Source organism: Elephantulus edwardii, unplaced genomic scaffold, assembly GCF_000299155.1.
Source record: "Elephantulus edwardii isolate Elephantulus edwardi_28Jun2011 unplaced genomic scaffold, EleEdw1.0 scaffold00077, whole genome shotgun sequence".
In the NCBI taxonomy this organism is placed as follows: Eukaryota; Metazoa; Chordata; class Mammalia; order Macroscelidea; family Macroscelididae; genus Elephantulus; species Elephantulus edwardii.
The window spans coordinates 9,407,999-9,434,018 of record NW_006399827.1 but is presented as its reverse complement, the minus strand read 5'-3'; the positions used below and the strand labels follow the sequence as shown (position 1 = coordinate 9,434,018).

At 43.9% G+C, this 26,020-nt stretch overlaps 2 protein-coding genes across 6 annotated transcripts in view; one reads left to right on the top strand and one right to left on the bottom strand.

The window, feature by feature from the left end:
- The window catches only part of KAT7 (K(lysine) acetyltransferase 7), a 33,744-nt gene extending 26,579 nt beyond the window's left edge, over positions 1 to 7,165 (top strand). Inside the window, exons 10-15 of one of the 5 annotated variants that reach the window (XM_006889308.1) lie at positions 1,666 to 1,755; positions 1,937 to 2,077; positions 3,118 to 3,211; positions 5,279 to 5,425; positions 5,984 to 6,090; positions 6,575 to 7,165. In XM_006889308.1, coding sequence (XP_006889370.1) covers positions 1,666 to 1,755; positions 1,937 to 2,077; positions 3,118 to 3,211; positions 5,279 to 5,425; positions 5,984 to 6,090; positions 6,575 to 6,676 — 681 coding nt within the window. In that variant the 3' untranslated portion in view covers positions 6,677 to 7,165. The remainder of the gene's footprint in view (positions 1 to 1,665; positions 1,756 to 1,936; positions 2,078 to 3,117; positions 3,212 to 5,278; positions 5,426 to 5,983; positions 6,091 to 6,574) is intronic. The other 4 variants (XM_006889309.1, XM_006889312.1, XM_006889311.1 and 1 more) reach the window with 4 other exon arrangements.
- Positions 7,166 to 16,344: 9,179 nt separating this feature from the next.
- On the bottom strand, positions 16,345 to 23,151 carry TAC4 (tachykinin 4 (hemokinin)). Its single transcript, XM_006889463.1, has 4 exons — positions 23,047 to 23,151; positions 20,043 to 20,136; positions 17,637 to 17,696; positions 16,345 to 16,385 (listed from the first exon to the last, which is right to left on the bottom strand). The coding sequence occupies exons 1-4, from the start codon at positions 23,149 to 23,151 to the stop codon at positions 16,345 to 16,347; spliced, it is 300 nt and encodes a 99-aa protein (XP_006889525.1).
- Positions 23,152 to 26,020: the final 2,869 nt, after the last annotated feature.

Below are 26,020 nucleotides of genomic sequence, written 5' to 3'. Positions count from 1 at the left end.
GTTGGTAAACTAGAGCTGACGAGACTGGTAATTATTCGGGATCATTATCTTGTTTAGTTGTAGCAAAGATTGCATATTTTAATCACATAGAGCAGCTGGTGTATTCAAACCATGTGCCTTTGGGTTGACAATGCAGCTCCTTATCATTAGGCCACTAAAGGTGTTCCTTCTCTCATTTTCATAGTCTCTTTTTGATGATACTGCTTTTCTGTTTTCTCACCTCTGGAACACACTGCTGATGGTTTTGTGGCCCAGGCTCCTGCACACTTGTGTTGGGGTGTGAAGATGATGGTCAAGGACTTGTAGAGACAGAGACCCAGGAGCTGGGGAAGACCTGGACACTGACTGTAGTCTCTAGCGTTAAACTAACTCTTGCTTTGCTGTGAGACTGTAAGACTGCTCACTTCAAGTCTTTCTCTTCCTATTTGTTGAGTGCAGTGACTCTAACCAGTGAGATAGCCATAAAGGGCAGGAAGTGGTGGATGGCAGAACAGTGGGGTCTAGATGATCTGCAGAGCAGATGAACATTTGGAATAATTGAAGATTGACTTCTGTTTTTATAAATTACATAAGTGGAGTTTGAGAAACTACAAATTTTTTAAAATTTTTTTTATTATTATTACTTTTAATGAAAATTTACAGAGACTTTGGATTCCCATTCGTTCATTATTGTAATTTTCTCCCTGCTACAAATATTTTTTAATTCCTGTCTCTTAACAGTTCCCATTGCCTCTGATGTGGACAAAAGTGAAGTTTGTTTGAAGTGGCTTTCTAACATTGCTTTGGTTATTGGAAAAGGGGTAGAGATAGGGGAGCATTTTTTGATGAAATTCCAGTTAATGTTTCAGTTTGTGTGTGACAAATTAGAACGCAAGTCTCAAGTTGACAAAAAAAGTAGAAAAATTTGTTTTTTAGAAAATGTTGCATTTTAAGTGTTATTTTAAAATACATTTTATAAAATTTCAGAAATTCTGTTAACTGCAGTGGTTGACTGGATAACAAGTGAGAGTGAGGAGAAGGGATGCCCCCTTGTGGCCAAATGTTCATTCACCTCAACCTCCTTCAATCAGGTTGTTCAGTCGGAACCTTTCTAAAGTCCCAAAAATAACTTATTCTTATTTCTTTATATAACAAAGAAAGAACTTTTGTTACGTAGAAGAGGTGGAAGGGGTGTCCTTTTTATCATTATTTTTTTTTCCCCTAATCTGAAAAAAGACCACAGTGGTGAGGCATAGTAATAAGAAGTTACTGGTAAAGGCGGGAGTAAAGTACTTAGCAGCTCTAAGCTGCTGGAAATAAGCTGCTTAAGAATTTCCTGTTGGCGGGAGGCATTTTATAATAAGCAGGGATATTTTTGTTTATCTAGCTTTTACGTAGTGGATGGTTTTAATCCCCTGGGCTGAAATAGGGCCAGAATATAATCCAGAAAAGGTGTTCCAAACTGCTGTACCATTGCCATAAATATATTGCAGTGACTTCAGAGACTTTGTTTTACTGGAAAAATAATCTGTTTTGCTTTGCTGTCCATTGTCACGTATGGCCAGTTGTCCCTAATTGAATTTCCTCTGTGATTTCTTGTACCTGTTGAGCTGCAGTCTTCCTGGGAAGATTTGTTTTCCTTGATGTGACGTTTGTTTTCCTTGATGTGAATTCCTTTTCTTGCAGGCTAAGTGTGTGTGGAAACACCCACCTGGTGATGAGATCTATCGCAAAGGCTCAATTTCCGTCTTTGAAGTGGATGGCAAAAAAAACAAGGTAGAAAGTATGATGGATTTGTTTGCTCTTCGCCTTGTAAAGATAATAAAAATTCTTCTTTTGGCCAAAAAAGATCATTTCTGTTTCATCAACAATAATAGTGTGATTTTTAATTTTAGTCCTTTATCTGATAAGCTTAGAAATCACTGACCCACACATGAACTCTTTGCTCTGCTTCTAGATCTACTGCCAAAACCTGTGCCTGTTGGCCAAGCTTTTTCTGGACCATAAGACTTTATATTATGATGTGGAGCCTTTCCTGTTCTATGTTATGACTGAAGCGGACAACACTGGCTGTCACCTGATTGGATATTTTTCCAAGGTCAGCAGGATCTGGAGATTAAGAAGCTAATGGCTGAAGCAGAGTGATTGATGTTGGCATATAAGAGTTGATAAATCATGGACAGGAAGAGGTAGTATCTTGGGCTGTGATGATGACAGCCCTTCTGGGGAAAGAAAAGCAAACCCACATATCAAAGATTGTTTAATGAAAATGTGCAGTTCTTTATTAAAAGCTTCTGGTTATTCATTTCTGGAACTTGTGGGCTGGAGTTGCCTATTAATTACTGGCCAAGGCCCTGCCTACTAACCAGCAAGCCCACATCCTGCAGTCAAGCTCTTGTGGCTTTGCTCTCCTCTTTGTTATTAGCTTAAAAACCAAGAATATATTCATTTTTGCTTCATTCTTTGGCTGAACTCCTTCGAGTTTAGTCCTTTAAGACTTCACATTATGGATTTTTATTTAAAAGCAAATACTTTTCTACTTTATAATTGATATACTGTTAAAGTTTATACATTTAAACTATATAATTCAATAGTTTTAGTATACTTAGAAAGAAATATAAAGCTATTAAATACAGTCCATTTTAGAAGATACTCATTTACCTGAAAAGCTCATTAACAACTATTGCACATTTTCCCCATTCCACTCCCAGGTAGCCTTGAATTAATGTTTTATGCATTTGCTTATTCTTTCTATTTCTTAGAAATAGAATCATACAGTATGTGATTTTTTTTGTGTGATTGATTGATTTTTATCCCCTTCCAGAATGCAGGTTGAAAAACCTTTCTCTGTGCTCTCTGCAGGATATAATTGTTAAAGTACTTTCCTTCTCATCCAGTAGGGGTACTGTAGATTTTGGAGTCTTCACTGTCTTTCCCTTTCCTGTGACTAATAAACAACCAAGAATCAGCATCCTTAAAATAAGATCGGAGGTCTCAAAGCTGAAGAAGTTGTGCGATTAATTGCTTTGACTGTATCACACCCCAGGACTAGTTAGATACTAATTTTTTGAACACTTTTGTATATGTATGAGTGCTGACAACTTAAGGCTTGTGTATCGTATTTGCTCTTGATTTTAGGAAAAGAATTCATTCCTGAACTATAATGTATCCTGTATCCTTACTATGCCTCAGTATATGAGACAAGGATATGGAAAGATGCTCATTGATTTCAGTAAGTACACCTGCCAAGTCCCGCCCTAGGCAGGAACCATGGGAATATTGTTCATTTTGTCCTTTGGTCTCTACCATCTCTGGCATGTAGTGGAAGTACAACTGATATTACTTAATAAGTACAGGAAACTTCATTGTTCTCTCTGATACACATATTGAATGACAAAGGAATTCAGACCTTGAGCTGGTATCTGATTAGGTGATAACCACCGCTCAGGTCAGTTCTAGTTCAGATCATCACTTGACAAGCAGGGCTCCCTCATAGTGTTTATTTATTTATTTTTACTAGAAGGTCTTTTATTGATTGTGATGGAAATTCACGTAACAGAACATTTGTCTTTTCAACAGCTTTTACACATACCATTCTGTCACATTAATTACATTCCTTATCTTTTACAGCCACCTAAACAAAAAGATAAAACTCAGTTGCCATCATTCAACTAATTCAGACCCTTGGTGACCCTACAGGACAGAGTAGAACTGCTCTATACATTTTTTCCCCTTTTCTCTGAAAGCACATTCCCTAATTTCTTTTTTTTTTTTTTTGTCTGTGTATGTGTGCGTGGTTTTTTTAATTGAGATTTTACTTGGACTCCATTCATTGTTGCACATTTTATAGGGTTTCTTTAAGGCACACTGGCACATCTTTCCCTTGGAGCAGCTGCTAGGTTCACATTACTGACCTTTTAAGTTAACAGCTTAGCACTCAACCACTGCACCACCAAGCCACTTTGTAGGAAATACTGAGGGTGGCAGAATAAGTCCCAGCTCAAGGCTTGCTTGTCATGCTTACTAAACTGTTCCTGGAGTTTAGGGGTTGTACTTTGTAGAGGTAGTCCATGCACCTCATACATACTTTGAGTAATAGGTGTTAATTATCCAATGTCCACTATCAGATGACATCTTTTAGTTAAAATTAGAATTCTTATAATTAGCCTTTTATGCCTTCATTCATTTTTAAGCCACCTGGGAGGAGATGGATCAGGAGGTGGCATAACCCACTGAGGGAGGACTGTATCTTTGAATAGGTAATATTCCTCTTTAAAACCTTGGTACTTTTTTTGGTGTGGAAATACCCAAACATGTGCAGAAGTAAAATAACCTCGCTTCAACAATTACTGTTTATAGCTAAAGTTGCTTTACTTATGTTCCCATCCTCAATTATTTTACTGTCTCCCAAAGGTTAGGTCAGTTGGATCTAATACCTCCCCCCAAAAGACCTAATTTTTAAGTATAGAGTAGTGCTCTATGATTTCCCTGGTTTTATATATTTTGTAATTATATTTAATGAGCTATGGATAAGATTGAAAAATTGAGATTTATTGTGGCTTACAATTTTAATCTAAAATTTTCTACTCTTTCTTTACTTATTAAGGAAAAGAAATGTTCCTCACTTCTCACTTAGATACATGGTTAGGTTCCAGGGACTGGGACTTAAGATAGCAGTCAGCATTAGGTGTGAATGATGGAGGATGAGGAAATCAGATTAGAGTGGAGGGTGACTCTTATCACTGAGAACATGAACATGAGCTGACACGTCACCGTCACAACTGGTGTTATTCTCACCCTGTACTCTGACATCAATGTTAATGCACAATATAATAGATTTTTTACTATTGTCATAAAAGGGAGATGTCAGGTAACGATGTGTTGGGGTTGAAGAGCAGGTGTAGTTGTCCTGGAGAGATCTAGAGTATAAATTTTGCTGGCTGCATCCACATAGATAAGTTGATAATCTTTGGAGTTTGCGGGGGTTTTTTATGATCTATTGTTACAGCTCAAAGATTTGAAAAGTAGAAAGGCTTTGCATTTGTCTTCATATTTACAAATGTATGCATTTACAAGTAACATCACCCTTCTGAAGCATTTCTGTTGACACCTTCAGAGTTTAATGCCTACTACTAGCAAAATACAAATGCACATTTTATACAGGTTTTTAATGACTGTTACACCACAATTGATACTATGAAATAGTATATTTTTTAAAAATGTTTCCCCTGGCTGTGTGTTAGTCTTTGCTATGAGACTAAGAGACAGTGTTGCTAGAAAAACTATGTTTCCTGGTCAGGTTATCTGCTCTCCAAAGTGGAAGAAAAAGTTGGCTCCCCAGAGCGTCCCCTCTCAGATCTGGGGCTCATAAGCTACCGCAGTTACTGGAAAGAAGTGCTTCTCCGTTACCTGCATAATTTTCAAGGCAAAGAGATTTCTATCAAAGGTTAGTTTCCTACTCTTTAGAACAGTTACTATCCAGAATGTTAATTCTGCTGTATATTCTAACTTGTCTGCTTGGCCTGTGTTCATGCTCTTTGCGTGCAAAAATGCCATGTTTTTATTTGGATAAACAAGTGAAAGACCCACTAAAAATGGACCACTTCAGACACCCTTACCAGAAGTACTTGGAATTCCAGAGCATTTGGTCTCTGGGAATGATTGTGTGAATTTATTTCTAAAATCTGATATTGCCAATGATTAAATTCTTAGAAAAGTAAAACCTTTTAGTTCATGCAGGAGTGTGTGAAACATACCTTCATATTTATGGAAGAGAGATAATTTTGGTAATGGTGCTTTGTTTCACCATGATTTCTAAGGCACTAAGATAAATAAGATGCTCTAAGGTGTAGTTTCATTTAATACTGTTTATATTTTGTGGTGTTTGAAGTTTTCAAGTAAATGTTTTCAATGAACCTATCTATTTGAGTATCCTCAGAGGGAAAAAGAAGTCTCTGTGAGGGGGTCGAGTTGGGCTGGAGTCTCAGTAGCCCTTCTGTTTCAGAAATTAGCCAGGAGACAGCTGTGAATCCTGTGGACATTGTCAGTACTCTGCAAGCCCTTCAGATGCTCAAGTATTGGAAAGGAAAACACCTCGTTTTAAAGAGACAGGTGAGATTTTAACCAGCTGCATGCTTATTGTTGGATGTCCTCAGAGGCTTAGCAAAGTAGGCCTTCAGAACCAAAAAACAACCATCCTCTTAAATTTGATTGACTTCTTTTCAAGGCTTGAGCTGACAGTGATCCCTGTGTTTCCTTTGTTAAACTTATCCCTATTTGGTTCTTATCAGAAGCTTTTGGTAGGCTGCTGGCTCAAGGTTGGGTGACACAAGTTAAACAGCTTGATATGCTGCATGGCACTTCTCTCATTTGATAGTTTGCGTAGAATAGAGAAACGTGCCCACCTGTTCAGAGAAGACACTTTGATTCTTTAATTGACTCGTGTTAATCAAGGAAAAGGAATAATTTTCCATTATCACTGAAGGGAATGGTGGAAGAAATGGTTTCAATATGAAAGCATCTTATAAAACAGCAGACTGCTTTTTTATGCAGGATTTTAGTGTGATGTGTTGTCTTTCTCATTTTTCTCCCCCAGGACCTCATCGATGAGTGGATAGCCAAAGAGGCCAAAAGGTCCAACTCCAATAAAACCATGGACCCAAGCTGTTTGAAATGGACCCCTCCCAAGGGCACTTAAAGTGACCTGTTGCTCTGAGCCAGCGAACCCCAGCAGTAGGAATCCATACCCTAGGGATCTGTCTGTCATTTCTGTTGCTCTTGTGATTGGCAAGTGCAGTATCCTTTGGGAAGGCCATCCCCCTCAGGACTGTCCTGGCTCCGACCTTCTTGTACACTGCAGACGCTGGTTCTGAGGAACTATTGTTTCGGCCTCAGTGAGGTTGCCTGGAGGAGATCTGCATTAGACTTGAGTGCAGCTCTCTCATAGCACTGACCCAAGGAGTTCTGTTATGGTACTGTACCTGTCCAGTCACTGGTTCTCTCCTCACGTCCTCTAGCCCCATGAGGTTGTGTTGTGTCTCCTAAACTGTCTGTACTTGTGCTTCTCGCCATCAGGTCACCAGACCTCTGAATATAGTTACCACCACCTGGACCTTTCCGATGAACTCCTTACACATGTGTTTTGTGAAGGGGCAGGGAAGAGGTAGCACTTCTAAGAGTGTGTGTGTGTGTGAGTGTGCGCGCGCGCGCGCGTGCGCACGTGTGTGTGTATGTACGTGTACTGAGAGGGGTCTGTGCAGTATAGATTTCATCCCACTTTCAATTTTTCTTTCCCCCCTCCAGATGCTTAGAAAGACCTGTGTTTGACCAGTATCTGACTGACTAGCGCCAAATACTTTTGAAAGCTTCCCAGGGATTAGTCTTGGTAACAAACATAAAATCATCACAGTGAGATTGGCGAGAAGGCTAAGAGGTGGTGATTCCATGTTTTTGAGTTTCCCTGTTGGCAATGGAATGGATGTCTTGTCTTTGTTTTCACCTCACCAGAAAGGACCCAGTAATACGTTTTCCTCTCTTCTTACTTCTTGTTCCTTTTTATGTTTGCAGATGCCAAAATAATTTCCAGTTCTCTACATGTCAGCTGGTAAATTAATTACGCTGTAGGAAACCTTTCATCTGTAACGGTCTGATATATCCTGTATTTACATACACAGTTGCATCAGTTTTGTCCACATGTCCTCAGAGAGGTTGAAAATCATGTCCTGTCCAGCCCCTAACTCAGCAAGGCAGAAAGGTCACCCCTGCCAAGGTTTGCTTCTCTTTACAACAGTGCCTCACGCTCCCTCGAGGACTAAAGTGCTTCTCTCCCTCCGAGAACTCCTCCATTTCCTTTTTGGGATTTGTCACCCTCCCCTATTCTCTGGTCTCCTATTTTTGGTGTTGTTCAGTGAAGGAAGAAATGTTCCCTCTAATTTCTCTCTAGCCCATTATAACCTGCTATCTTGGGGCAGCTTTTTATTATGACATGTCACCCTTCCCAACTTGGTCTCCGACAACAGTGTTGTCTTCTCGTGGAGCCCTCACCACACTCTGGTCATTTGTGCCTTTCTCTTGTCATCTCTGTACACTACTTATACTCACTGTGGGTGTGGGGAGGGGGCGCTCATTCTAAGCATGTTCAGTGGCAGTTCCCCTCCAGTTTCAGTGTCACTGTTGAATTTATCCAAAAGCAACTTCACAAGGGGTTTTCTTAAGGGTTGAAGGCCTTTTACAGAAGCTAAACCCTTCCCGACATGTGGTAGAATGTGCTGTTCTATATCTACTTCTCAATAAAGCATGTTCTCTGCTCAAATCTGTTCATCCAGGGACTTTGATTTACATATGAAAAGAATGCAGCTGACGTGCTACTTACAGTAAATGCATTTTGGATCTCCCTGTTCCCCTAGCAGTAAACTGGCTGTTGAGGGATGCGGTTTGTGGCTGTGGAAATATTTTGCTCAATGATGCAGGCTATCATCACAGAGGGAGTACTTACTTTTAACTTGTGTAGTTAATGGGGATAAATTGGAACTGCTTCACTTTGGGTCCAGTTAGGTATGTGTAAAATGGCTAGTTAGTGAATTTAGTCAACCGGTTTTCAGGGGTAAGGAACGAGCAGGAAGTTACTGAGAGTGGAAGGCAGAGGTGAATCTTCTTCACACACACTCAGCAGTTAACTCACATCTGGTCCTTAACTGCCAGGTTGAGGTGATTATTTTTCTGAATGTAGCCAAGTTTTATTGTAAGATTTCTCTGATGAAGAAAAAGATAGAAAGGAGTAGGATGGGAATGTTCTGGGGCGATTTCATTCAGCAAATCTCCCCCAGTGGATTAACGGAATACCCTCTTTGTTACTTACTGGGAAGTAGATTAGGATGGAAAAGATTCTGCTTTCGCTCATTTGATCTTAAAATGTCTGCACACACCTCAGTGTTGTAGATAATTCTATCAGAGGGTCATTCAACTTCCTCACTTTTTGAAAAATTAGAGGTAATGAAGCCATGAGAACTGAATGCTGAAATGTGAGGGCACTTGTTTTGTGTAGCCCTGAGCTCATGCCTGTTCTTTACCTAAACATGAAAGATTTCTCAACTTCAAACTCCTTGTAAAGATAGTGATTTTGAGTAAGACTTTTATCCCCTTTGACTCCCTTTTATCTCCATAAGAGGAGCTCAAACTTCATTTGAAGAGTGAAAGTCAGGATTATTGCTGGATCTAACTTCTGAAAGCTGCTTAATGAAGGTACCTATCCCTGGAGGAGGAAAGGAGGCTGGATGTATACTGCTAAGAGCTTTCACATTGCTGTATTTGGCCCTCAGCGTACCCCTGTGGATTAGACTTTGCAGAAGGAAACCTCAAACCAAGATGATACAATAAAGCTGGAAATATCCTGGTTTGTACAACATGATAATTTAGTACCCTTACCTTTCAGAACCTATTTCATTTCTTTCTCATTCCTTTATGAGCTCTGGTGGCCTAGTAGGTAAGGAAGGAATTTACCTACCAACTTCAGGGCAGGTGGTTTGAATTCACTAGCTGCTTTGAAGGTGAAGGGTGGGCAGTCACTACCCGTGCAGGTTACAGCCTCAGAAAACTCACCAGAAAGTCAGCTGTAGGTTGGTTATGACTCAGTGGAAATGAGTTTGAGGTAGTGTTTGATGATTTTTTTTTTTAATTCATCTCCAAGGAGAGTTCAGCCCCAGATACCCATGTTTCTAGTAAAGATAGAACTTAGCAAAGAATTGATTTTAATTGATCCTCAAGCTCAATTTCTTTTGAGTCAACTTACAGCTGGCCCTCCAGAAGGTGTTTGGAGGCTGTAAGTCACACGAGAGGTTGCCCATCTTTCTCCCTCAGAGCTTACGGTAGATTTGAACAGCCATAGGTGCTGCCCTTGAATTAGTAGTTGAACTTCTTACAAATTGTACCACAAGGACTCCTTGTTAATCAGTACTAGATGCAGTGAATTGGGAACCAGTTAGCAAATGAGCCACCTTATTCTTGCTCTGCTTCCTATGTGTAATTTGTATAGGAATGAACTGTTTAGCAAGTACTGGCCCTTCTCTGCCCTATAGATGATTTCATTCAGTCCTCACAGTAAGAACTAAGCCCCTTTTCCAGATGACACTTTGCGACTTCAAATCCTGCTCTAGGCGGTGCCATCCTGGAGCAGCAGATCCTTAGTTATTTGATGCCTCTATACTGTTTTGCAATCTGCTGGTAACCAAAAAGGTCAACAATTTGAACCACCTAGTTTATAGAAGAAAATGCCTGGTAATCTTGTAGAAATTACAGCCAAGACAGCCTGTGGAACAGATAGATTTCTATAACACATAGGGTTGGACTCAAAGGTAGTTTCTTACAGAAGCACAGGTGTAGTGATGTGTTTACTTGGGGCACAGTAGTGGGAGACCACGATTTCGTTCCAGCCCTGTGTCAGTGGAGACTTACTCAGCCCTCGTTCCAGATTTCAGCAGAGCTTTCACATGCACCAAAAAGAAAAGCCTGGTAATGGATCTACCCTCTGATAAAGCATGGCATAGTACAGACCAGGTAGGTCTTCACTCTTGAGTCAACATCGGCCTCAGACGTCAACCAACGGCGAACGTTTGGCATGGCAAGATGCAAGTGACTGGTTCTCAACTTTGATATATATTCATTTAGAGGGGTGGCATGTCTTGGCCCTTCTTGTGCCTAATGTTAGTTAGGCTTGGTCTTGAAGGATATTGCCCATGTTAAGCCAGTTATGATCAGAGTTGGAACTAGAGTCAGTATGCAAAAGTAGACCACAGCTTGCCTACAGTACACGCTCCTTCTGGAACATGAGACAAGCGAAAAATGGCTTTTTGGGGATATGTAAATAGCCAAACGGTTAGTCTTACGTACTTTTACTCCTTCGAAGCAATCGGTAAGTCAAATGACAGGAAAGCACTTTTCATTAGCACTTTCAGAGGGCAACTGTTCCAATTCATCCAAAGCATTTAATTTCTTTTTTTAACTCACAAAAAAATTTGCACACAGATTTGTTTAGGAGATAGTGACTCTTAAGTCCTTTCCCTGACAGGTTAAATGGATTTGAGAAACCCCAGCGAAGAGACAGGAGTGTAGCCTTTGGTCTGCTCAAGGCCTTAGCCAGTTCGGTTTGTACTTGGGCTCAAAACCGGTGCCTTTCAGTGAAGTAAAATGACACCTGAAGAAGAAAGCTGGGCTTGTTGCCTCTCAATATTCATTTCCTTCTTCCCCATGGGCCTTACAGGGGCACACGTGTGCAAAAGGATATGTGCTGTTTTATGAGAACACAGCTCTGCTAAATAACATGTGATACGTGCCTGGAATTCTAGGAACCCTCTGTTGTGATCCCAGAACTATAGAACTGAGTCTGAACTGGTTTTATCCCAGCACTTGCCACATACTTGAATGGATGCCTCTTCCAGACTGTTTCCTGCTGGCGGGAACAGTGTAATTGCCCACTTCCTTTGTGGTATTTTTGACAAATAACCAATAAATGTCACTGAAAAGGAAACAAAGGAGTGGCTGATGGTGAAGATGCTGGTGCTGCTGATGAAACATTAGTTTGTCCCTTTCCTCTTATGCAATGGTTGGACCTTTAGGTGCAACTTCTGCTGCCACCTTTTTGGGATTTGAGGGTTGATTTGTGCCCAGGAGTGGGCACACTTGCTTAACTGGCCCCATTGCACCCAGATGTGCCACATCAAATATAAACACCTGTAGCCTTGTCTAGTTAGGTTCATTCCAGAAAGCCAGTCTTTGTTCTTAGCTGGATATTTGTTTCTGTTAACAGTTTACCTAATTACTTTTCCCAAAATTATTAGAAACTTAGACTTGTAAACATGTAGGTGTGGTGGATCATCTCCAAAGATCATGGGTGTTGAGGCAGGACCCACTCAGCTGAGCCTCCCTTGGATTTCCAAGACTAAGTTCCAGGGGAGTAGATTACCCATATTTCTCCTGTGGTACTGCAAGGCCTTTTTGTTAGCAATGCAGCTCCCTAGGGATGCACCACCAGAGCTAAACAATGCTCACCAGTTCCACCTGTCCCCTATAGTTGATTGAAAAGACCATGGCTTGAATCAGGCACACGTTAGTCTTTAAACTGACATTGTTGCCCTTTAGAACTTCAGTGGGGTCTTTGACAGCAGACTTTCTAATGCAGTAGGTCTCATGATTTCTTGACTGCCGGCACGGAGTGCTGATTGTGGATCTAAGCAAGATGAAATTGTTGTTAGTGTCTCGTGGACTGCCAAAAGAACAGATAGGTCTTGGAGAAGATGCAGTCAGTTTGCTTGGAGGCAAGGAAGGCAAGGCTTGGTCTCATACTTTGTGCTCATTGTGAGGAAAGGGATATCATGCTTGGAAATGCGGAAAGTCAGCAAAAGAGAAAGACTCAATGACGTGGATAGACAACGCCTGCAGCAACGAGCTCAGATAAGTAGAAGTGATGAGAAATGGCACAGGTTGAGGTCCAGATCTGTTCATAGGGTCTCTTGAGTTGTACTCAACTTGATGGCACACAGCAACCACTTACTCTGTTCCTTCCAATAAGAAGTGTCTTTCTTTCCTTGAACTTGTCTTAATGACTTGCTTTGACAGAAGTAATAATTTGAGAGCGTCCTCTTTGCTCCTTTGGAAATTGGCTGTCGTGAATAAACTGTGTAAACCATGTAGTGAGATGTCCCAACTAACAGTATTGAAAACCTGGACTTGGCAAACTGTATTCGAGATTTTAACTGCAGCCAAACTCCTAGCTAAGGGCAGCCTTGCAAGTAACCCCTGTTGACCACACATGGAAGCTGAAGGACCATCCAGCTGGATTCAGGCAACTCAGAGACTTGTGAGAAATCGCTGTTTTTTAGCCCATTACGTTTTGGGAGGGTTTTCACAAGTGAGACAAGGGAAATTTAGACACTAAAAGGCTGGGATTGAGTTGACTCTGAATTCCACAATTCTTAGGTGCTGTCAAGTACGACTCAGTGGCCCTGTAAACAGTAGATCTGAACCCTGTTCTGTCCTGTGCCAACCTCACAATCTGACACACTTGAGCCCATTGCTGAAGTCAGTGTGTCCACTGGTTGAGGGTCTTCCTCTCCTTTGCCATCCCTCTGCCTTTCCAAGCAAGTTGCCCTTCTCCAAGAAATAGCCTCACCCAGCAACATGCACAGACAAAGCAATCCAAGGAGCGATCAGGCTTCAACTGAATTCCACTGACTGGAAATATCCAGAAGAACGTCACCACCAGAGCTGGCCCACCTCTTAGAATCTATATAAATTTGCACCTGCTTGGTCACGGAACATATTCTTAGCTGTCAGACTTCTGACTTGAAATTCTTAGCCTCCTCTTTAAGAAAATAGATGAGAAAGAAATGAGAAATATCTTTTACTATGAAGACATTGCTCATCATGTCCCTGCTCAATGCCCAGGAACAATTGAGGCTGCTCATTCCTCTTTCGAGCAAGTCCATACACAATCCAAGCTTTCACGTCTCTGCAAACTGACATGGTCTACACAGTGTTCATTCTACACCTAGCCACGGAGGGTGTTTCTCTTTCCTGTTTTTATTGGAGAAAACCTCACCTCCACTTAGTCTCCAGAAAGGGTTCTATTATACATACACAACACACATGTACAAAAGGGCAAAGGGCACTGCTAATAAGGGGGTTTTGAGGGGAGTGAAGGGAAAGTGCCATCAAATTGATTCAAATACATGACAAGCTTATGTGTCAGTAGATTTGTGTTCCGAGGTGTTTTTTTTGGAAGTCAGTCATTTATACTGCTGGATGGAGCCAAGCACAATTACGTCATCCCAAGACTACAAATTTGGAAAACTGAGTTGACTACTGTTGTTGCTATTGTTTATTGTCATGTTGGAACCAACCCATTGCTCACTCTCTAGTGGCTTTTCAAAGGAAGTAAATTGTCCAAGAGGAGATGGGAGACTACTCATCTTTCTCTTGTGAAGCAGCTGGTGAATTTGAACTACAAGCCTTCAGGGTTGCAGTACAGATTCTTACCATTAGGCCACCAGAGCATCCCTGAGTTGAAGTGGTGGTTGTGTCAGAACTGACCCATAGCTGACCTTCCAGTGGGTTTTCAAAAGCAGGTAATCACAGGAGAGGAGATTGCCCATCCTCTCATGGAGCAGCTTTGAATCCATGGTGGATTCAGACCATGTGCCTTCTGGATTGCAGCACAGCTTCTTACCACTAGGTCACCAGAGTGCCCTACTAGGGGCTGCTTCTTGTTGGGTACCGTGGAGTTGGAATGGACCCATAATTGATTCTCTGGCAAATTTTCAAAGGCAGTTAGTCACATGGGAGTAGATTGTCCCTCCTCCTGTGGAGCAGCTAGTGGACTCAAACCACATGCCTTGAGGATTGCAGGGCAGCTTCTTGCCACTAGGCTACCAGAGCTCCCTTACTAGGGGGAGTAAAAAAATATTGACAGTCTCCAACTTACATTAGGATTCTAGTGCTGATATGAGTCAATTTTTGTTTTAAAACGGCATTATTTTAAGCAGCAAATCATAAAAATTTAGTATCTTCAAGGGAACACCTGAGAATGATATCAGCATTGTGCCATTTCTAGAAATAGCATATGATTAAGAACCAAATAAGACCTCAGGAACTGATGGGGCAGCAATTGGCATGTTTCAACAAACAGGTGCAGTGCCAGATGTGCCTATGAAGCTATGCCAGGAAATAGAACAGCTACCTGGCCAGCTGACTGGAAGAGATCTGTGTTTGTTCCAATTCCCAAAAAAAGGTGATCCAGCATGTGGAAGTTATCAAACAATATCAATATATGCAAGTGAAACCTTGCTGAAGATTATTTAAAAATGACTAGACGACTACTTCAGTAGAGAACTACCAGAAACTCAGGCTGGTTTAGAAGAACCTCTGGCAAAAGGGATCTCATTACTGATATCAGATGAATTTTGGCTGAAGGCACAATTGGGTACTGAGCAGAAAGTGTTGAGATGCTGAGAAAAGGACAAGAATGTCCAGTGGTGAGAATTTTTGTCTTGGCATTCTTGTCCTCCTTAGCATCTCAACACTTTCTGCTTGGCACCCAACAACTTAACTGGGTTTTTTGCTCCACAGTTGCACTCTGGCTGGCATCCTGTGTGTTTTTCATGCCTACAAACCTCTGGGGCAGGGAAGGTGGTGTCCCCACCAGCCTGGGGCTCCGGAGGATGGACCACTTCCATTCCTCTGGAGCTCTTCTCAGTGTTCAGGGCTGAGTAGTACGTAGTGGGTGGTTGATTGCCTGTGTCCTAAAAGCAGAGCAGTCGTTGTTGAAGAAACACCATATAGAAGAGAATTGGTAAACGACTGATTTGGTCCCCGTCTTCCAAGTCAGAAGATTTTGAAATCCTTGAGGTCATGACAGTAGGTTTTCAAGATGAGGCTTTATGAAAGAAGTGCAACCAGGTTGCTATTTAGAGGCAAGGATCATGAGACTCTGTCTCACATACTTCATGCATGTTGACAGAAGGGGCCAGTCCTTGGAAAAAGAAATCATACTGGAAAACGTGGAATCAGAAAGAGAGGAAGACCCTCAACTAGACGGACCAACACAGTGACTAGCGGTGGGCTCGAGACTGATGGAAACGATGAGGATGGCAGGAGATAGGATGAGGTTTTGATCTGGTCACAGGGTCACTGTGAGTTGTAGCTGAACCAATTGCACATAACAGCAACGACAAAGGGACAAGAGATTCATTGCCCTCAAGTCCCCTCCACTTCAAAATGCCCTTGCTACCTCCCTTCCCAGTCAGGCAGTCAGGGGCTCTTTTCAATTTTTCATCTATAATCCTCAAGTACGCATTAAGCCCGTTTTTCTGCTCCTTCAAGCCCCACCCCATGCCACTGTGAGAACAAGATCTTTTTACTATTTCCCTTTTCATTTCCAAAAAAAAAAGTCCTCCTGGTCTGCTGATGTAGCACTTATACCACTGGGCAGGACGCAGAACTTGGGTCAGTGCTGTCCCCAGCCCTAAACCAGAGAAAAGGCCAGCCACTGTTCATTCATTTATTGAGCCCCAGTTGTGAACTGAGCACAGGTGGACAGGGATGGATGAGTCTCCTTCCCACTAGACAGACGAGTGCTCAGTGCAGAGTGGAACAGTGTCCCTCAGCTCTCAGGTGACGACAGTGCGTTTATACACACAGCTCGTGCTGGAGACAAGCGTCCTGGAGGGAGAGCCAGTGAGTTCAGTGCAGACCTGGTGTGAAATGCCAGGATGAAGAGCGAGTCAAAGGAAGAGAACTGGCCTGGCTGGCTGGTCAGCTGGACATCCAGGTCAGAAATGGGGGTCATCATCCTCTGGGAGGCGTCCAGTTGGACTCTCACTCTGAGCCTTGATCTTCATCTTGGCCTAAGGGGAACTCTGCACAGGGACAGGTGGTTAGAGGAGTCTGCCTGCCTCTAGACTGGGAGGCCTTCCTCAGGCGCCCCTCTTGAAGCTCTTCCTTTTTTTTTTTTTTTTTAATCTGTAAGTATCCAGGGCAACAAATTATAGGATCATTGAGCATATCTTCCATTTAATTAAAAATGTCCCTGGAGCATAGACAGAACCAGCCAAATACCAACCCTCAGCTCCCATTTCTAAGGGGAAGGAATTAGCCACAGTGTGCAGAAACTCGGGCCTTTCTGGGGACATGGGAAGTGCCGTGGACTAAGGAACAGGAGACATAGCTTTGAGTCCTGGCCCTGTTACCAGCTCAGCGTGTGGCTTGGGGCAAGTTGCTTTCCATCTCTGAAAAGTTCCTTCTAAGATTCCTGTGCATAAAACAACAGGAAGGGCTGTACATGTCTATTGCTCTTGGAAGTGACTCCCATGACCCTTTGGATGGGATGAATTTAAAAAAACCCACCACTTTTAAAAGGACAGTACAGAACATCTTAGCTCCCCAGGACCAGTGTGTGTTGGAATGAGTGGATGCGTCATCAGGGAAGCCAGGGAGAGCCCTGGGGGTCTACTAGTCTTCAGGAAGAGGCCGGTTGTTAGGGAAGGCAGACTGGAACGCAGCGTGTGGGTCCAGGGCTGGACTGGGCACCCACTGTGCTGCCTGTGTCGTCAGGCCATTTGAGCTGCAGTTCTTTTTCATAGTTGACTTCCTTTATTTACTTTCAGTCCTGGCCCCTTAGGACTATATAACTATGTGGTCCCTGCCAGAGGTATTAGCTGATAGCTACTTTTAGGGCATTATTCCTCCCAGGATTATTTTGTACTTATTTGCAGCTGTTGAAGGCAGAAAGTCTCCCAAGACTAAAGAAATGTCTGACTCTAATGATCAATGATTAGAACTTTGAGGACAATGAGGGTACAAGGGGAATGTTCTAGGACCTGGAAGACTGCTAGCAATCTTTTGTGTATTCTGTTAGCCCCTTGGGACCATGTGCCTGAGTGTCCTGGAGGGAGGGGAGATGAAGCATAAGAGCTACAGCTATTTCAGTCATGTGACCTGAATCATCACGAGGGCCACTCCCTGCACCTCAGCAGCCCTCTCCTATGCAGCCTCTACCTCATGGCTTCCCAAGCTGTTTGGTCTGGCTACCTGCCTAACCACTTTCTTGGAGATTGGTAACATACTGTCTGGCCACTTCCCCATGTTACTCATGGGAGATTCCGACCTACCTCTTGCAGGTGGTCCTCTTCTGCCCAGGGGGCCCTGGCCCACTTGTCCTTCCTGAGAAGCTGCTGACAGAGAGAGGAGAAAGAGCGTGAAGCACAGAAGGCTGGCTTGGGAAGCTGGGGCCTTCTCCACGCAATAATTTCTTAGTCATCTTGGGCGTTGATGTGAACCATGAATTGGTTCATTCCTTCACTGATAAATCTGCTGATTATTCTCTTCTCCTTTACCTCCCTTCTCTACCTTCTACAAATACCTAGTGTGTGCCTCTGATAGGCAGAAACTGTGCTGGAGGTTAGGAATATAGAGCCAGTCGTAGGTCTGATGCCTGTCCCTGGGGAGTTTGCAGTCTGGGGACATGAGTGACTGGTACCAGCAGAAGAGTGCAGTGTAGTGTGCCCTGAATAGGGGAGATGGTCAAGGAAGGACCAATGAGAGACGGGGCTAGGAACCTGTGAGTCGTGTTAGGGCTTGGTTTTTATCCTGAGAGCACACAAGGGTGGTGATAGGGAAAGGTTTGCTTGGTTCCTGTTTTCACCGAGGTTTTAAGCAGGAGGGTAGCTGCTCAGATTTGCACTTTTCTGATACCTGTTGCAAGGTGGAGAACAGCTTGAAGCCTTGAGTGTTCCTCTTTGGGGACTGATGTTTTTGTTCCACCCTGGGCATTAGACTCAGGGTAACTGGACATTTGACATTTGGACATCCCCATCATCTTTTACCACTGTGCCCACTCCCTGTGTGACACAGACCGTCCATAGACAACAACTACAAGACTCTGTCCAGGCCTCTGCAGGACCCTGTCAGCCTGGTGAGTCCCTGGCCAGCCTCTCCCCATCCTCGCTAACTATTGTCCCCAGAAAGAAGATGATGAGAGGGTCTAGGAGGACCACTGACCTGTTGTTCTTACTGGCTTGATTGATGACATTCCTGGAGAAAGAAAAATCAGGCTTGAGGATAGTACTTCACTGAAGGCTCAGTGTGGTAGGAAGGGCTCAAGGCTTTTGGGGTCTGGTGCCTCTGGTATGTTTGCTTGTGTGGCTGAGCCACTTGGAGTGCTCCTTACAGGAAGCCAGTGGCACAGTGGGGAACACGGAGGTGTGGAGTCAGAAGGCGCCTGGGCTGTGTGTCCTTGGGAAAAGTACTTAATCTGAGTCTCAAATTCCACATTGATTTTTACTAAAACCATTATCGAGTTGATCTGACTCATAACCACCCTATAGGACCAAGTGGAACAGCCCATGAGATTTTCAAGGCAGTAGATGTCTGCAGAAGCAGATTACCACGTCTTTCTCCCGTGAAACAGGCTGGTGGGCTCGAGGCACTGACCTTTCAGGTAATAGCTGAGTGCTTAGCCATCACGGTGCCACAGACTCCTCACTGATTATTCAGGGAAGACTGTTGTGCACTGCTATTGGCAATTTGATGTTTATCCTTCTAGAAGTTTTTAATATTTTATATTTATATATATGCACATATGGTATTGTTAGATGCCATAGCATATGACGCATATACCCTGAGGAAAATAGAACTGAGACACAGATGGAGTTTTGTACACCTGTGTTCACAGCAGAAAAGAAAATGGAAACAGCCCAGATGTCCATGAGCAAACAAATCGGGAAATCATGGTACATTCGCACAATGGAATGCTATGCAGCACTAAGGAGCTACAATTTTGTAAAATACTACAGAACATGGGAGAGTCTAGAGAACATTATGCTGAGTGAACTAACTCAGTTTCATAAGGATAAGTACTGCGTAAGACCATTATTGTAAAAATAGAAGGATAATTAGAAAGATGTGTATCAAAGTCCAAAAGGGGAAGGGAAATGAACAGGGGCGCAGAGTAGGAGGAGGGAGATCTCTAGGATGACAGAGGTTGGTGGGCAGAGGGAGAGAGTAAAGGAATCAGGAAAGATCCCATGGGGATCTGAAAAGACAGAGTAATAGTAGGCATAGGTCAATAGTGATTGATTTTATAAAACAATGTATAGGAATGATCAAATGAAACTGTGTTGAAGGGATGTTATGAAACAGTATGCATACATGGAACACAATGTATACACATTTTGTGTGCAAATAAATATCTATATATACATCTCTCTCTATCAAGTAAAACAAAGAGAAGACATTTAGTAAGATGGATTGACACAGTGATGGTCAATGACAGTGGACTGAAATATCAGATGAGGACGGCACAGGATAGGGTAAGGTTCAGATGCACTGTTCATAGGGTCACTGTAAGTTGTGTTTGACTAGATGGTACTTGACAACAATAATGACCTTCATCCCTCTGAGTGAGTGTCCCTTCCTGGATTACATAACTGACCCAGGGCCTGGGCTTGAACCTAGGTTGTCTTGTTGGAAACCCCTGGAGAACCCCCTCCTTGGCTCTGCCCGCCTTCATCACTCACCTCTTCCCCGCTTCCCCATCAGCCCAAAGAACTGTCTTGTCTTGCCCCTTTTCACTTCCTGCAGGTGGATCTGAATGCTGGACACAGCACCTTCCTGGAGAAGCAGAGAGTTAGAACTGGGGAGATGTGGTGAGGGGGCAGCCTGAGCGCCTGAGCGGTCGTCATCTCAGTAACCACGGCCCACGTCCGAGGACATGGTGCTGCCTCTGAACTTTATGTTGCATCGTTCACACACTGATATACATAAATGACAGATGGCTAGTGTGCTCCTTTCTGGCACTCTTCTAAGCACTTTAATGTATATTCATTTAATCCTCATCAAAACCCCATTAGCTAAGTATTACTACTACTATCATCATCTTACAGACAGAAATGAGGCTCAGAGAGAGAGTAAAGAATTTGTCCAAGTGCACCCAGCTAGGAAGGGAGAAATAAAGCCAGAAATTGTTCCCTAATACGAATGATTGTGTAAAACACAGTGTATATGAATTCAGCATAATTAAAAAAAATCATATTCCTGTTCACCTGGTTCAAAAGCCAGGCTTTCAAACAAACTGGAGTTAAAAAAAAATCTCATTTCATCTTCCATGTTGCATTTCTCTCCACATTGCAAATGAGGAACTGTATTTCAGAGAGGTTAAGTGACCTGGCCAAGGTCACACAAGGAAGTATTATTATAGCCAGGACTTAAACCAGGAAGTCTAAGTTCTGCTTTGTCTTGGGAGATGGCTCCACCACAGATAAAGAGGTGTGGAAGGAGCCTGGGAGGGCCCCAGGCGTTGGGACGGCTTCTCCCTCCCTTTCACACTTTCCCATTGTCCTGGTCATACCCTGCTCTAAGGCCTGGGCCCCTCAGATGGCTCATGGTCTGAGGGGGGAAGTTACGACCCTGAGCAAGGACATTCGTTTCTAGTTTTTCCATTAGTCTTTGTGACCTGGCTGAAGTCCTCTCCCTCTCTGGCCTCATCTTGATCCTTAAAGCTTGTTCAGATCTGCTGAAAAGAAGAAAGAGTTGAGAGAGTGGTGGTGGCATGCATTAGTTTGTTCTTGTATCTCTGTACCCCCTTAAGGACCTGGAACAGGCTCTGGTGAACACAGGAGCTCAGCACCTGTGAATACAGAATGCCCAGTGAGGGCCCTCCCACTGTCCATGTGGGCGTGGAACAAGACATGGAGACAGGCAAACACTTCCCCTGTTTGCAGGAATTGGATCAGGGGCTCTTTCTTTGATCTCCAGTTTCCACAGAAGTACCAGAGTGCCTGGGCCCAGGATGCAGTATAAACTCCTTTGCTTCTCACAACTCACCTTGATTAACTTTCAGGATCAGAAGTGGATTGTTTCCTATGCTTTAGACTAATTCAGTCTCTTTTTATTTGTCTCTTGCCTAGGAGACAAATGGGTGGCTGGGGCAGTTGTCTCCGGTTGGAGTCACTCAGCCTGGCCAGGAACTGGAAAAGGCTCTTTGGAGAGTTAGATCCATTTCTGAACAGCTCATGAAAACCACTTTGCCTTGGTATGAAGCAGCCTTCAAGGGCAGACTGGAGAGAGTGGTCGTTTATGAATCGAGTCGCCCTTTCCTTGCCAACTGTGTTTCTGGCGGTCATTAGGACATATCTGTTCTTGGTCTTTCACGTAATACTCTTGTCCCTACCTAGGATTACGTCCGTTTCATTAAAATCTCAGCTCCATTGATAACTACAGGCCAGTGAGGCCCAAGAGCTAGGAAGGCAACCAGAACATACCTGAAGATGCCTCCCTTCCTCCCGTCTCCTTCCCTGTATCCATACAGAGCAACCCGCTGTGACTCTGAATTCTTCCTGAATGCTAACCCACAACTTCTCCTGCATCCCAAGCCCTGTGTTTTTGGAAAAAGAGGCGTAATTGAGGAGAATAAAAAGACAAAGATTAGACCTGACGTTGGGGTGAGAGCACCTGTGTGGGAGGCCCAGCAGCATTAGCACTAGTGGGATTCTTGATGAGATTGTGCGTGTGGCTGCGTAGAGAATACTTATCACACGGCTCAGCTTTTCTGTCGCTGGGCCAGGCACCCGCAGCTTCTTCACTGACTCTATAAAGTCCGTCAAAGCGTGAAGGAAAAAAACCAAACCATTGGGAATGATTTCATTTTTCCTCTCTCAATTTAAAGATGAGAAAGCTGATGTCTCGAAAGTTGCATTGACCTTCTTCCAAGGCTACATGGAGTCACTGGAGAAGCTAAGACTTGAACTCAGTCCTCCCAGTCTTCCTGTCTTCTCAACCACATGCTTTCATGTACAGCAGCTCTCTCTTCCAGAGGTTCCATCTCCGAGGACTATGGTTTCCCGGGACCGCATCGTGTTGCGGGACTGCTAAGAACGGTCCCATGTCCTCATCGATCCAGGAAGGTGGAGGAGCCACATTCAGCCTTGTCCCATATGGATAAGGTTCTTGACCTCTCTATGTCTGTTTCCTCATCTGCAAAATTGGAGTGGTAATGGTATCAAGGGAGCTCTGGTGGAGCGTTGGTGGTACAAAGCTGTGCTGCAATCCTGAAGGCACACAGTTCGAATCTACCAGCTGCTCCTCAGGAGAAGGGTGAGCAGTCGCCTCCCATGTGATTAACTGCTTTGGAAAACCTGCTGGAGGATCAGCTTGGGTCGGCTCTGACTCAATGGTCCCTAACAACCACCACCACCATATTAACTTCATAAGGTTGATGTAAGGATAAATGAGTTAGTAAAGCATTTCGAAGTGGCAGAAATAGAACTTGTGCTAAATAAGTCTTAGTTAAACAAACGTATGCATGCACACCCACACACTCACACTCTCTGTTGCTCTGCTGTGCTTATACCCCTTTGCTGTCTACCTGGTCAGGGGCCACGGCCTTGAACCTACCCGCAGAGAGGGAGTCAGACATCCTGCCTTGCCTTGTACAACCTGCTCTCGTGCAGCCAGGGTAGGAGTCTTCTGCCCCCGCCACCATGCTCTGGGCAGAGCCTCTCCCCCCTCCAGGGTCACAGTTACCCAGGGCCCGGCTTCAGCGCTGAGTAGCAGCTCCTCTCCGCTGTCCCCTGCCACAGTGCACACAGACAGCACCATCAGGAGGACCAAGGGGAGGCAGAGCTGCATGGTGGCTGCGGTGCTGGCCTGGCACCCGTAGGGAGCCCCTCTTGGCTTGAAGACACCACCTCCAGCCTCTCCTTGGCTCTGCTAGCAGAGGAAGCTGTGCTTGTTCTCTGGCCCTTCCACCTGTCCTGCTCCCTTTCTTCATCTTATCTGACCTCCCTCCCCCAGGTCATTTATTGTCTAGAAAGGCCAATGGTGTTGGGACACTGCCTCAGAAGGAGGGACCGAGCTCCTTACCTCGCAACACTTGATCCATGGGCTTAGCACCTGATGCAACACCTGCCTCACCTTTGGCTGCGTTCCCTCCCAGGTGCACAAAGGGGCAATGTGTGGGGCCTGGAGACGGAGGGCCTCTGGACTTAGCCAGTATGTCTACCACTTGTCTCCATTCAGCTTTTATCCCTGAGAACGACTTTCCCAGGCTCTGGGTGTCCTCCCAACCCTGAACACCCTCCTCACAGAAACCCCTCTTGTTGCTGCGCCCCTCTCTCTCACTTGACTGTCCTCTCCCAAGACTCTGTGCTCCCTTTGGCTCTTCCACTAATAGCCCATTATGTTCATAGAAGTGATTGTTCCTACCCCCTACCTTCCCCAGGCCCTGAGAAATAACACAGTGCTAAAAAGTGGGGCGGGGAGGAACTTCTCACAATATGCAATTAAAATTAAACAGGAAAAAATCACCTCCTACCTCACGTTTTCCATTCTAAACAGTCTTCTTCCTGCTTCCAACCTTTTGGGTCCCCTTATTGCATCTGGAATTCAAGGTCTGGTGACCTAGTGGTAAGGAACGGTGTTGCCAACCCAAAAGCACACAGTTCAAATCCAATAGCTGCTCTGTGGGAGAAAAAGAGGCAGTAAACTCCAGGGCTATTTACTGCCTCCGAAAACCCACTGGAGTGGCAGCTCTAAGTTGATTCTGACTTGACAGCATATAACAACAGCAACATGGCATTCAAGGTCCTTCTCAATCTAGTTCCTCTTTTGGCAGAACTATTACTGAAGCAAGCAGACAAGCAAAAAAGAAGGACCTGCTTTCTCAGAGCTCAAAATTCACTTCCTCAAACTAAATATATTGGAGGCAGCAGTGGCATCCACTTCTTAAACAACATGCCTCTGGAAATTCTATGAACTGTGATAAATGATGATGGTTATAAAGTCACTATAAGTCATTCTCGATTTGATGGCAATCAGCAACAATAAACGCAATAACAGGAATTCCCTGAAAGAAAAAAAATCTAGTTCCTCTCCATCCATCCAGCCACTAGCCACCTGTATTACCTGCCTACCTACCCATCAATCCATCTGTTCACCCACTTAACCATCTACCTAGGACCAGGGCTCTGTAGTTAGAAAGAACTCATTGTCATCAAGGCAGAACTGACTCATAGCTGACCCTCCAGTGAGTTCTCAGGAGAACGTATATCTCATGGGAGGAGATTGCTCATCTTCTTCCTCAGAGTCGCTGGTGGATTCGAACCACCAGAAAATCACTACCATTGGGTTAGCAGCACAACTCCCTACAGACTACACCACCGGAACTCTCCCTCGATAGTCAGATCTACATTCCAATCCTTCCACCACAAAAGAGCTGTGCGACCTTAAGCACATAACTTAACCCCGCTCAGCCTCATCTGTAAAGTGGAAATAATAACAGCACTTATTTCCAAGGTGGTTTGAGGATGAAATGAGCTAATGCCTGTAAAGCACTTAGCCCAGTGTGTGACTGTAAATATTTAATACATATTAACTATTAGTGTTACTATTGTTGACACTGCTGAAACACAGGGCCATGGAAAATGAGTGAGACTGTCTTTGTTCTACCCCATCTCGAGATCCAGAGGCTGAGGCCTCTGTTTAGCTGATACAGTAAGTTGGCAGAGAGGCGGGTGAAGTGAAGAGTCGCTCCCTCCAGGCCCTGCCCTGGGCACCGGCACCCCTCACCATTCACTGGCTGCTTCCTGCCTCCATGCTTTTGCCTGGAGTGTCTTGTCTTAGTTTAATATTCACATTCAATAGATTCTCCCCACCCCACCCCTGTCTCTATCTTGTCTTTGACCAGAATTAATTGGCCTTTTCCCCTGGGTGTTTCTAGTACCTGCTATATACACATCCGTGGCTTGCAGGGGCTGCTTTCAGATATTGTTCTCAAGATGTCTGGCACAAGGGCTGGAGACTTCCACGGGGGAAGCGGAAGTGAGACCCAGGCCTGACTCTGCTCCCGAGCAAGTCACACAGCCTGGCATGTGTGGTGAACGAAGGCTCTTTGTTTCAGTTCTAGCAAAGTGGCTGGGTTGAGTGTGCGGGAGCTCCCCGAATGTGAGCTGTGATGTATGTGTGTCTAGAAGAGTAAAAACAAACCAACAAATGCAAAACTAGTTGCTGTCAGGTTAATTCCAACTTGTAGTGATCTATGCGGGAGTTCTGGTGGCCTACTGGAGAGAAGCTGCCCTGCAATCCTAAAGGCATGCTGTTTGAGGCCATCAGCTGCTTTGCTGGAGGAGGATGGGCGGTCTCCTCCCAGGCAAGTAACTGCTTCTGAAAACCTGCTGGAGGGTCAGCTGTGGGTCAGTTCCGGCTCAATGGTACATTGACCTGCGCTCTGGAGGGGTTCTTGGAATTTTTTTTGGTTTTTGTTTTCTAGAAGATTTTTAATAGTTGTGATCTTTCAGATAGAAATCACCAGGTAGTCTTTCTTACATCTGATTGCCTTTGAATGAATTCTGACTCATGGTGACCCCGAGCATTACAGAGTAGAATTGCTTACCAGGGGTTTCTTTCCTTCTTTCTTTTCTTTCTTTCTTTCTTTCTTTCTTTCTTTCTTTCTTTCTTTCTTTCTTTCTTTCTTTCTTTCTTTCTTTCTTTCTTTCTTTCT

Coding starts and splice junctions, on each gene's coding strand:
- TAC4 (XM_006889463.1), bottom strand. CDS start 23,151: ATGCAGCTCTGCCTCCCCTTGGTCCTCCTGATGGTGCTGTCTGTGTGC. Junction 20,137..23,046: donor GCGCTGAAGCCGGGCCCTGG/GTAACTGTGACC, acceptor CTGCTTCTCCAG/GAAGGTGCTGTGTCCAGCAT. Junction 16,386..17,636: donor AAGAGGACCACCTGCAAGAG/GTAGGTCGGAAT, acceptor GTCCCTGTGCAG/AGTTCCCCTTAGGCCAAGAT.